At 46.3% G+C, this 12,208-nt stretch overlaps 2 protein-coding genes across 10 annotated transcripts in view; one reads left to right on the plus strand and one right to left on the minus strand.

Moving 5' to 3' along the window:
* LOC121056782 (SAP30 binding protein) overlaps positions 1-3,761 on the minus strand; it is a 31,494-nt gene extending 27,733 nt beyond the window's left edge. Inside the window, exons 1-3 of one of the 2 annotated variants that reach the window (XM_040530073.1) lie at positions 3,575-3,761; positions 3,307-3,416; positions 452-499 (exon numbers count right to left, since the gene is read on the minus strand). In XM_040530073.1, coding sequence (XP_040386007.1) covers positions 452-499; positions 3,307-3,416; positions 3,575-3,746 — 330 coding nt within the window. In that variant the 5' untranslated portion in view covers positions 3,747-3,761. The remainder of the gene's footprint in view (positions 1-451; positions 500-3,306; positions 3,417-3,574) is intronic. The other variant, XM_040530075.1, reaches the window with a different exon arrangement.
* The window catches only part of RECQL5 (RecQ like helicase 5), a 38,742-nt gene continuing 30,281 nt past the window's right edge, over positions 3,748-12,208 (plus strand). For 4 of the 8 annotated variants that reach the window (XM_040530062.1, XM_040530059.1, XM_040530060.1 and 1 more), the window contains exons 1-8: positions 3,748-3,874; positions 4,277-4,407; positions 5,554-5,675; positions 7,447-7,965; positions 8,659-8,764; positions 9,223-9,334; positions 11,563-11,725; positions 12,112-12,194. In XM_040530062.1, the coding sequence (XP_040385996.1) occupies positions 4,287-4,407; positions 5,554-5,675; positions 7,447-7,965; positions 8,659-8,764; positions 9,223-9,334; positions 11,563-11,725; positions 12,112-12,194 (1,226 nt within the window). In that variant the 5' untranslated portion in view covers positions 3,748-3,874; positions 4,277-4,286. Of the gene's footprint in view, positions 3,875-3,944; positions 3,999-4,045; positions 4,125-4,276; positions 4,408-5,553; positions 5,676-7,446; positions 7,966-8,658; positions 8,765-9,222; positions 9,335-11,562; positions 11,726-12,111; positions 12,195-12,208 lie in introns of those variants that run through there. The other 4 variants (XM_040530056.1, XM_040530061.1, XM_040530058.1 and 1 more) reach the window with 3 other exon arrangements.

The following is a 12,208-nucleotide window of genomic DNA, read 5'->3' on the forward strand; positions in this document are numbered from 1 at the left end:
AAATTTCATTTAGAAGGATAGAGAGAGGGAGATACCTTTTGACATGTTTCATGAACTCTAGGAACATAAGATCACTTATTCATTAAGTTGTTCTAACTAAAGTCTTTCAGCTGATGCTGGTCAGACATAAGAGAATTCTGTAGTGAATGCTACGTCTCCCAGATCACTGCAAAATAGACAAGATGCTGTCAGAAAACCCACCTCAGATCTAATTCACAAGAAGACTTAAGTTCATGAACACAGATCTTGATCATCATTCAGTCTATAGCCTAACTGGCTAACTACCTTTGGCAGAAGCCAGAACTCAAGTCAGAAATCACATTACAGCTACAAAAAGGAATGTACGAAACTAGCTACAGAAGATCAGAAATGAAAACCAAAGCCATGCTGTTAAGACTTATTCCTCTTGTACTGAACTTTCCCTCCCCCACCGCACCACACTTCCAAATACCTTTAGGTCACCAGCCTCAGGTTTTTCAGTCTCTGAATCGTCATCTTCCTACAAGACAAGAATTTACAGGATTAAGCTTAAAGAGCAGGCTTGGCAAGTAACTGCACTTAAAGCAAAGGGCTTGTGCTTGGCAGTCCAGCAGCAGTCCAAGACCCTTTGAATGGAAGTCAGCTTTGCCCCACCCACTCAGGACCAGAAAACAAGCCCTACAATCACAAAAAGAAGTGTAGTTGTAGGGTTTTTTTGTTTCCCTTTTAAGGCAAAAGCATCACTCAGTAGAAGACGTCCTCCGCAAAACTCATGCAGCTCCTGAGTGTGCAGAGCTAAACAATAAGAAGCAACAAAACTGCGGAAAAAAGCATTCATTGATAATTGTCTTTTTCCAGTTGGCAGGCAGGGGCTTTGCACTCGCCCCTGTTTAGTGGTACTCGCAGAAAGCAGTGTTTGCAAGGCCCATTACTCTCCCAAGCATACATCAGCAACACAAACAGGACACAGCGTGCCTGCCATACAACCAAACATGCAGGCTTGGTGAGGGTCTGCCCTAGCACCAAGTTCACAAGTCCCAGAGATGCCAGGTGACACCGCACCTTTCCTTACTTGTGCAGTGATCTCACACCCTCACTTGCAGGTGACATGAACCTCCACAGAAGGGAACGGACTAACTTCAGTTTTCTAACTAACTTTAGTTTTAGGTAACAGCCTCCATTCGGTTTTCTACCCAGGAATAAACGAAAAAACTGGGCAAATTTCTCCCCAAGAGCTTAAAATACTGAACTCAGCTTTAAGAAAAATTCTGTACCATGTGAGACGTAACACACAGCTTTGATCCAAAACTGGTAAGTAAACCTACTGTTCCACTGCCCCATGAGCTACTTCGCTGGGGATCCTAGAGTCAGGTATGCGTCTAGACATACATACATACTCTGGGTTCAAAACAAGTTTGAGGAGCAGAAAAAAAGTTTTCCTTGCTCACACAACTCAGTAGAATGGGTTTTCCTCCAAACTCTGCCGCTCAATTTCAACTTTGACCCCAAAACAAGAATTTGGTGTTTCAGCTTCCAAAGGAAAAACAAAAAAGAAGTGAGGTGATTACATGCAGTTGGAAGAAGGGCTTACAATGAAGCATCCACCTCTAGGTATTAGCACACAAGCAAGTTCTGACAAGGCAAGCTAGAGGATGATCACACAATAATGTCAGTAAGTTTTAATTGCCTGAATTAACATGCATATCCCACAGAAGTGACACACCAAACCCCCTCACTTCAGCTGCTCTCCAGTGTACCTTCCTAAAACAAGCACGTGTGCCAATAATTCAAAGGTTAATAAGAGTAAGCGTATAACCAAAAAAAGAACCATAGTACCAAATTACTTGGTACTTGATCACATATAACATTTCCCTCCCATCCATGCTCCCACGAATAGTAAAAAGATAAGCAATTTTCAACGAAAGAACAGGTTGAATCACTCATGATACAGACACTTAACGGAAACAGCTCCAAAAACCTTCTAACCTACTAGAAGGCATCTCAGAAACAACAGCAACAACAACAAAAAAACATTACTGAAACTGCCCTTGAAAAAAAGGCTTTTCAGTTATAGTTAAAGCAGATAATGTAAGTACAAAGTTGTTTGGACAAAAACCCAAGACAGCCTGAAACCAATTTGCACTGCTTTCCAAAAACAGCTCATAACCAAGAAATACCAGTGCTAGGATCTATTAAGGACGCTCACAATTCTGGTCAAAGAATATATAAAAATGCATGTTGCTGTCCTGCAATGAGACTAGAGAGAACATACCCTCTGTAACCTGCATTCATTTGCACAGTAACTGAAAATAAGTGCAAGATCCACTGGCTAAGCACCAGAGTGCCTAAACCAATCGCCGTTACTTGAATGACACCTGGAATCTCCCAGATGATAGATGACTGCAACTTACACTGAAAATTGTGTGTGCAAAAGCAGTAGAAAAGCTTCATTACTTGGCTTAGCCAGACACTGACCCTGAATGCTCTTACTTGCACCTCTTCCAGTTAGAGGCAGAAGAAAAAAAAAAAAGAAAAAATAGACAAGTTTCTTGTCTGCTACTTGGGGAAGCAAATAGCAAGAACAGTGAATGTCTTGTATGAGAATGAACTAACGCACGTAAAGTAGATTTCATTAAGAAAAAGTTGTAGGAACACTATTTCCTTCCTGTACTAAGTAGCCAAAAAACTTGAGCAGGGCCAACACATCAACGTGGAGGTAAGCAGAAGGTTGATGAGAAAGAAGAGAACCTCCCCGCATTTTCCCAAGACTTACTGCTTTTCTACTCTAGACACAGAAACATTTATCCTTTAGTATGTTATAGCTGCACTCAGATGCAGGGAGCTACGTGCCCTGCCTGACAATGCACCAAGTACCTCGGTATTCAGGTGGAATTATCTACATGCCATGCACCTACGACAAACGAAAGCCACTCAAGCCTAGACGAGACACCACTACATCAAGTTAACCAGATGTAGTAAGCTGAGTTAGACATAAAAGAATAATTTAGGACATCACAGAACTTTATTCTTTTTGGTTATCCAGCTGCCCATGCACCAGCACGTTTCTCTGACAGCATTTCCACGTGTGCTAACTCTGCGGAAGGAGGAGCTGCGTGTCTCATGACAATCTTCCACGGAAGAGTCAAAGAGCATCGATGGGTTAGTAACGAGCAACAAGACCTGCACCGAAAGACGCTGGGCGTCAAGGAGAAGGCATTTGCCTTGACAGCAAAGTGAACGGAAACATTTGGAAGGTGCTGGAGGCCACAGGGGGAGCCTGTGGTTGGTGTGGGGCTGGGTGAGCGCTGAGGGGCCGGGGGTACTTACTGACTGCCTGCTGGTCTCCTCGTCCTCCTCCTCGTAGCCCTCCTCATCGCCGTCCAGCCGCGTGAAGTCGTCCTCCCCGTACCCGACGGAGACGAGCCCGCCTTTCTCTCCTGCGAGGAGAGCACAGAGAGGGGGGAAAAAAAAGGCAAAAATAAAGAAAAAGGCAACAAACAAAAAACCGCGAGGAAGGCGAGATGGCAACGAGGGACACCCCCCCTCCCCCCCCCCCGGGTCCCACCCGCGGCCCTCAGCCCGTGCCCGCCCTCACCCGCGGCCCCCTCGCCGCCCGCCGGCCCGGCCTCGCTGTCGGACTCCGGGTCCGAGTCCTCGGCGTACACGGCCAGGGAGGAGAGGACGCTGCGCTTCGCCGCCGCCATCTTCTGCCCGGCCCCGCCGCGCTTCCGGCGCGTGCCCGTGACGCAGGCGGCGGGGGTCGCCATAGCAACGGCGCCCTCCTACCGCTGCCGGAACCGGGCTGCGGCCGCCCGGGGGAAGGCTCGGAGCGAGGCGACAAAACCCCTGAGCGAGGCACCGGGGGGAGGCTGGGGGATGAGGAGAAGGGGCGGAGGTGCGCTGGGGGTTTTTTTGTGGGGGTGGGGGTGTTTTATTTTTTTGAGGGTGCTGGCCCTTTAAGAGCGGCTTCTGACGTCATCGCGCGGCGCCGCGGGCAGCACCTGGCGGACCCTGAACGGGTGGGGGGGGCTCTGAGGGGGGAAGCTCTGAGGAGGGGGGGGCCCTGAGAGGGGCTCTGAGCCCCCTCAGCCGGGGGGGGGGGAGGGGCGGTTGTCCCGTCAGGAACGAGCCCCAGAGCCCTAAGGGTGGGGGGCAGCTGCCTTGGGGGGGGCCCCAAAATAATAATAATAATAAAAAATAGGGGGAAAGGGGCCGGGGGCGCTGGCAGGAGGAGGGGAGGGCCGGGGGCTCGCCTTAGGGGGAGCGGGACGGTCACTGCCGCTTCTCCCGCCCGCAGCGCCCCCGCGATGAGCAGCACGGCCGCCCCCGGGCCGGAGGGCAGGGCGCGGAAGGCGCTGAGGAAGGTGTTCGGCTTTGAGGCCTTCAAGACTTCCCTGCAGGAGAGCGCGACCATGGCGGTGGTGAGAGGTGAGGGGCGGCGGCTGCAGGGTCTGCAGGAGCCGGGAGCCTTCTCTCTGAGGAGATGGGGCCCCAGCCCTCCGAGGTCACTCCTGTGGCTGAGCTGCAGTCGAAGCTCCCCGAGCAGGGCTTTGCTCTACCTGCTGTCCTTTGCACGTGTTTTGTAAGAACGTGGTTGCATCAAACACAGTACAGGTAACATTCAGGTCTGGTGGTGCCGGTATCTGATCTAGAGGTGTCCGCCAGTTTGTGGCCAGATGAGGTTGAACCTATTTGCACTCGCATGCTTGCAGGGTAAACCTTACTGTAATGGTGTTAGACACAGGTGGTACCAGCAGAAGACTTAGTTCTCTGGTAAGGTTTATATCCGTGAATCACATGGATGTTACCAGAAACACACATTTTTCCTGGTGTTAACACATCCACCAGCACACCGCTGCGGGTTCGGCAGGCAGCTCACGCACACATGGGCTGCTGACCGTCCGTTCTCCTCGCAGGTCTCATAATGCAAACCAGAACAGCACCAAACCCAGCGTGCAGGACACAGTTACAGTTTTCATTCATCTCCAGCAGTTGTGCTGCTGATAACAGACTGGCCAAAAGTAGTGTTCTGTGAGCAGGGTGGCTCTGCCTGTTAACGCTGTATGTGTTGGCATCTCCCTGACGTGAAGTGGGTGCTCCTTAGCATGGTGATAGTTACTAAATAATACTGCCTACGTGGTTGGGATTTACTTCTTGGGATAAGCTTTCACAGGGTGTGATACAGATCTGCCCTGGGACTGGTGGTTTGGTAACTGGAGGGCTGTAAGACGAATGAAAGCAGCTCATGTGGAAGAGAATTAACATGAGCATGGACCAGTTGTTTAACGCCTCTTTATCTTGGTTTCTGGGTAACTTCTGGTATTTAGGTAAGGCTGTTTCATAATGTTTAAAAAGTGATCAGAGATTCTTTGAAGGAAACCGTTGCAGGCATACAAAGTATTATGATGCTTTTAGAACCTAAAATGAGGTGTCTTTTGTTGGTATGCCACAAGGTACACGCACAGATATGCCTTTTCTCACAGATTACAGGCCTTTGTGCCCACCCCTCCAGACAGAGCCCTGGGAACTCGCCACCACTCAGTAGCCTTGAGCTTTGTTCTGTTGTCTTTGCAGGCGAGAAGGATGTCTTTGTATGCATGCCCACAGGGGCAGGGAAATCCTTGTGCTACCAGCTTCCTGCAGTTCTGGCAGTGGGCATCACCATTGTCATTTCACCTCTGATTGCACTGATTCAGGTAACTGTCTCCTGTCAGCTGTGGAAAGCAGTCAGTGAAGGGGGTCGGGAGACTCTGGAGGCACGCTGCCTTTTGCCTTTCTGTCCTCAAGTCTGCTGTTAGCCTGCCTCTGGATTCCTGTCTTGATGTCTTGGTGTGTTTTCCTTAGCCTGGTGACAGGTGAAGAGGCTGCAACTTAGCGTAACTCTGGTTTGATACTATGCAGCTCTGCTAAAGAAGGTTTTTCTTTGATAATAGCCTAGTGGTTTTTATAACTGACCCTTTCTCTATTTTCTCCAGTTGTCTTTTGTACAGTGTGCTGTACAAAAGCAGCAGAGTACCTCAAATGTACTAAACTGAGTCTTTAACCACAAAAAAACTCCATTTTATCTGTAAAGTAATAACTCTGGGAATTAAGAAGTTGCCTTTGTAGGCATAAATTGCTCTCCACCAAACTGTCCTTTTGTTGTGGTCTTTGTGTCATGGGGATAAGCTGTCGTAGCAGAGCTCCTCCTTGAACATTTTCATCTGTGTGACCTTTCGCTTATGTATTTTGCCTTTTCTACTGTTTTCATCACCTCACGCTTTCCTATAATAGCAGCTGTAGCATTAACGTTGCATGATATCTGGTGGCGTAGGCTGCTGTTTTGTTTTTTTGCTGTCATATTGTTGTTTTTTTTAACTCCTCTGCGGTCTCAATGTAATACACATCAAGAATTAAAAACAGGCTTTGTGATGCATCTCAAAAAGGTGTTATAGTGAACTCTTTCCAAATGAGATAATTTCTAATTAAGCTCCAGTACAGGAAATATTCTATCAGTGAAATAGAGGTTAAACGAATTACCAGAGGTAAGATTTGCAGGTGAAGCAGAATGTGTCAGAGCGACAGGTAGATGGAGATGGGCTAAATGAGTCTTAGGGAACAGAGCTGGAGTGAGCCTCCAGAGGTTTTCTCATTCAGCCCTGCGATGGGGAGGCTGTGCCTGAAAAGGTCGTGATATATTTCATTCTAACCCAACTTCAAGAGCTTAGTCTGTGTAGTTTATAGGGAAGGTTGAGAGTTGACTGAGCAGAATCAGTGCCTATTAAATCAGTCACTGAAACCAGTTATTGAGTGAAATAGTGAGACATCCATCTTTCAGGACTATTCATACCTTCTGAAATGTTATGTGCTAGTCAAGTGCAAGTGAACAGCTCAGTGCAGGTAGGTGAATTGTGTGTCCAGTGTTTGTCTGGATGTATCTGAATGTGATGCTGTGTTTTCTTCTTGGTTTTCAAGGCATGATTCTTGTTCACACTCAGTTCTATTGCAGAGGTGATTTGCCATATCTCATATCTCAGCTGTGTTTATAAAGTCTTTTGGTTATTTTGGAATGAAGCGCGCTCTGTTTTCGTAGGGTGGCGTTACCAGTTTCCATCTGTGACAACTTGATAGTGTAAATCCTGAGCCATGCTGGTGGCTTGTTTCAGCTCACTGTGGCTATCATCGGGTACTTTGCACAGTTCCATGCTGATGTGCCCTAGCAGCAAAATGACTGTCTTAAAGTGAATGGAAGCCAAAAGAAAAGGAGGTGGATGCTAGAGCTGAACAGATACACTTAGCAATGAAATAAAGGCATCTAGAGTTGAAGTTCTAAACAGCTGGGCTATAGGTGAATGTTGTCCCGAGACTTGAACCTGGAGGTGGAAGTTGGGGCCTCACGTGGATCTCTCCAGTAGACATTCGTAGTGATGGTGGCTTTCTTTAAAGCTGTTTGTTTCTCATTTAATTTTCATTTTATATTTACCTTAGGACCAAGTGGATCACCTGCTGGCTCTGAAGATCAAAGCCTGCTCTTTCAACTCCAAGCTTTCAGCCCAGGAAAAGAAGGCCATCCTGGCTGACCTTGCAAGTGAGAAGCCCCAAGTAAAGCTCCTGTACATCACCCCAGAGATGGCAGCTTCCTCTTCCTTCCAGCCTACGCTGAACTCCCTGCTGTCTCGAAATCTCCTGTCCTACCTAGTAATTGATGAAGCGCATTGTGTCTCCCAGTGGGGACACGATTTCCGACCTGACTACCTGCGGCTGGGCACCTTGCGCACTCGCATACCCAATACACCGTGTGTTGCCTTGACTGCCACTGCCACCAAGCAGGTCCAGGAGGACATTGTGATGGCACTTAAGCTAAAGCAGCCGCTTGCCACCTTTAAGACTCCCTGCTTCAGATCTAACTTGTTCTACGACGTGCAGTTCAAAGAGCTCTTGACTGATCCTTATGCCAACTTGAAGGATTTCTGTCTGAAGGCACTTGAAGTAAAGAACACCACTGGGGTAGGTTTTTCAGTGGGGGAAGAAGGCTAAACTGAATAAAATCTTCCTTAATGGTCAGAGATCTTCCAGTGGTTGGTATGGCCCTGACAGGTCTGTGGTGGGAAAGGAGGAGGTCCCTGAAGGAAAGTGCTCAATTTTGAGTTCCTCTAAAATAATTAGAATATTGAGCTGCATTTCTTTCAAACAGAGGTGTCCTCCGAAAAGGGCTGGTCTAAAAGAAAATGTATTAGGAATATGCAGATAGCATTTCTATCTTGGCTTGTCGTGTCCCTGGCGATAAGTGTGTGTTTGATTGGGTTCTGCTCTTTCTCTATGCTGAGGGTGAAATATAGCAAGGGTGAGCCGCAGCACTTAGTGTCGTATTGAATTTCTTGTGGTAACACTAATTTCCAGAATAACTCTCAGCAACTCCATCAGCCTCCGCACCTCAATTTGTCTGTAATGTGAAGAGAGACTGCTGCTTGCCTTGCGTTCACTGGGAAAAGATTGGGAGACCATATTCAGTCCATGTCTCCTAGGCCTTGTAGGAAACTCTCTTTATTTTTGTGTCATGACAATGTCTTTAAGTTGCTGGAGAATCAGCTTGGAGATGAGATGAGCCTTGGGCATCCCTCCATTTCATCCGTACTGAGGACTGCAGCTTTGCTGATGGGCTTCAGGCAGTGTCACAGACTTTCTCTTCTCTCTGCCCAGGTGTACTCCGGTTGCGGCATTGTGTACTGCAGGATGAGGGACGTGTGTGACCAGCTGGCTATTGAATTGAGCTACCGAGGAGTGAAAGCCAAGGCCTATCATGCAGGTACTGGAGGCTACTTCTGTATCTCTCAGGAGCTGGTAGAACTGAACCGTACCACCTTTAAGGCCTGGGTTGGGGTTACCTAGCAAGCAGCTTTCTAGGCATGGTCTGCAATGTGTCTAATGCTCACACATCAGGTTTTTGAGGTAAGTACGGACCACTCAGCGGAATGGCATTCCCTTTGCTCCAGAACTGCTCATTTTGTTGGATCTTGCATGGCCTAAATATAACAACCAGTTTCCTCACAAGAGTGTTCTACATTTTTCTTTTTGAAATAGAAACAGCTGCTGATGATTTCTGCTTGATCCCAGGCCAGTTTAAACATGGGCAGAGAGGAGTGTGTACATCGATCTGTTTTTACTGAGGGGCTTGGCTCGTAATGGGGGAATGGAGGAGGAAGAAAATGCTTCTACTTGCCGTTTTGGTTTGTTTTGTTTCCTTCCACTTTTTTCCTTTTCCAGGACTCAAGGCAGCTGACCGGACTTCAATCCAGAATGAGTGGATGGAGGAGAAGATCCCAGTTATTGTTGCTACCATCAGTTTTGGAATGGGAGTAGACAAAGCAAATGTCAGGTACATGAGGCTGAGAGTTGTGCTCCACCAGAGACTGAAACCTGAGCAGCAGGAAGGAAAAGCCTCAGTCTCTGTATTATCTGATACATCTGTCTCAAACACCTGATCAACATTTGCTAAAACCCACAAAGATAGAACTGGAGGTTTTCTTAGAAGCAGCAAAAACAACCTTGGAAGGGTTTTGTAATGAAAATGAAAAAGAAGGCACCAGAGTTCCTCTTTACCAGTCATCCTTAGGCCAAAGAAATTTGGAGGAATGCTTGGCTTTTTTTGCCACGCGCTTCAGGGTTTTAAAAAGAACCATCTAGATGCAGTCACAGCTGTCTCTTTCACTTCTCTTAGTGCAATAACTGTTGTCGAAAAGCAGTGGGAAGGAAACTTGTAACTAAAATAATTCATACACTACTAAAATAGTCGGAGCCAGCTTTTGGTGAGATCTTCTGCAAACTGCAGTGGGGGCTGGCAGTTCACAAATGGCAATAACCATTTAAAAAACACAACTCTAGTTCAAGGACAGAAATTTTACGTGTTTTCAATTGTGGTTCCTCTGGGACTTCTAATTGCCATCATAATTGCTCTGTGTTATTAGAATTCCTGCACAGCAATATGGCTGGGCTGAGTTAGTGTTGTGAGCTGTGATTGTTTAGTAGAGGAATAGCTCATCTGCAGCTCATGCAACACCCTAGATGGAGCTGATCTTCACTCAAAATCCAAATAAAACAATTGCTGTGACCACTGTAGGAGAGGTGCAGGACATCGTTGAGTTGATCGCATCAGTTCACAACTGTGCCATCCCTCTGTGTGTACCACTGGGCTGACAGACGACAGGACCCTGTAGCAGCGATAGACTATTTTACTGCTTGATGCTTGTTACCCAGTAGAGAAATGAGAAGTCTCCTAGGAGAGCAGCATAAATTAATGACCTGCTGAAATTTAGTCTCTGTCCTGTTCAATGCATTAAACCAGCAAAGAGTAACTGAAATGCACAGGGCTGATGAAAGGTAAAATATAGCTGAACCATGCTTTGTAATAAGGTTAGTTTCCAAGAAATTAAGTTAAAAAGACTCCTTACAAGTTGTTTTTCAATAGTTTAAGGAATATGATACCCTAGCCCAGGTAACAATGCCCTGCTGCTTAGCCTTCACTCTTTGTTGGCAGAGTCCTGAGTATTCATGCATATGTTATCGAGTAAGATCAGGTCTGACAAGTTCTAGAGGTGACCCTTTGGGACAAAAGGGAAAACAGGTGTTGTTTCTGTCTCTGATGGAATCAGCTCCTCTTTTTTCACTGCTAATTCAGTTTTGGTTGAGGTTATTAATTTTCAGTAAATTTCCCGATAGGGAATAAATATGTAGGGCTCTGATTCGTTGTGTCTGGCCTGGTCTTGAAGTGTTTGTGTTTAGAGAAACATCTTCACTTGTTTTTGTCTTTTAATCTTTTGCCACACCTGTGTACGTCATGCCTGCCTCTGGGACATAGTGGTTTGCAGAGCTTTAAAAGGACCAGTTTTGAGGCAGACTGGTATTTAAAATATTGGCAGCATTACCATACTGTAAAATGCTGAGACTCCTCAACACAGGTATGAGCTGAATTGTTGAATATTCAAGTACAAGCAGGTTTAAAGCAGTCTTGTAGTGGTGCATTGAAAACATTCCTTCAGAGGTTACATACGGTTTAGTAATGATTCATAGTCATATTCTCTGACTGGGAAAGGTGCCCTCATCTACAAGTGAGTTTGGTGAGACGGAATTTCCCACGCAGACTTCGTTGGCAAAGAAGTGTCTTTTTGTAATCAAGTATTTCAAATTATGTTCCATAATGTTCAAGTTGTGTTCCACAAAACAAACAGGACTTTTTTTTAATGCTCTGTTTTATCATAAAATAGTCCAAACTGTGCCCTCATTCTCACTCTTCATAGCCGTGCGATTGTACGCCTGTTTGGGATATTCATGTGCCCTTTCTCTTCCATCCATTTTGAGTGACATCCTGCTCGCACGCTGTTCACATGCGTTGGGTTTTCTTACAGCTCTGCTGCTTTCCTCTCGTCTCGCATTAAGAAGACTTACATTTCTGTGTGTAAAATCCCTTGCTCTGCAAATCCTCTGTCTTTTATGCTTTTGCTGCCTTAGTTTTTACTCTGATGTTGATATCCATGAACAACACAATCGTGTATGCACTGAGTTGAGAAACCTACAGCCTTATGTTTCCCATTGTCATATCACAAGCAGGTTTGTTGCTCACTGGAACATTGCCAAGTCAATGGCTGGATATTACCAAGAATCTGGCAGAGCTGGGAGAGATGGGAAGCCATCCTGCTGCCGCCTTTATTACTCTAGGAACGATCGGGATCAAGTCAGCTTCCTGATTAAGAAGGAGCTCTCTAATATCCAGGTAAGATCTGCAGAATAGTGTCTGCCTGTCTAGTTATGCTACCTTTTTGCTCAGATTTAGTTTGCCTCTTGCCTGCAGTGACCTCTGAATATGCAAAGATGAAATGAGCTTTTCTGGAGCTGTAGTAGTTTTTGGGTCTAGAGTTGTCTGTAGTCGTGTCTCAAGGGAGAGCAGAAGAGATTGAAGCAGGGAGGGAAAGGGCTGCCAGAACTAGCTCCAGCCCTACTAGAGAGGCAAGGGTGAGCAAAACCGTGGAGCAGAAAAAGGATGGTGCCTGTACTAGTTTACCACATTATTCAGGAGAGTTGTATTTGGTTATCAGTAGAGTTAATTTATCTGTTTGTATTTAAATTGAAGACTATAATTCTTGTCCTGTCTACTTTCAGGAAAAAAAAGGCACCTTAAAAGAATCTGACAAAGCTGTGATGGCAGCTTTTGATGCCATTGTGAACTTCTGCGAGGAGCTGGGGTGAGTGCACTTCT

Source organism: Cygnus olor, chromosome 18, assembly GCF_009769625.2.
Source record: "Cygnus olor isolate bCygOlo1 chromosome 18, bCygOlo1.pri.v2, whole genome shotgun sequence".
NCBI lineage: Eukaryota > Metazoa > Chordata > Aves > Anseriformes > Anatidae > Cygnus > Cygnus olor.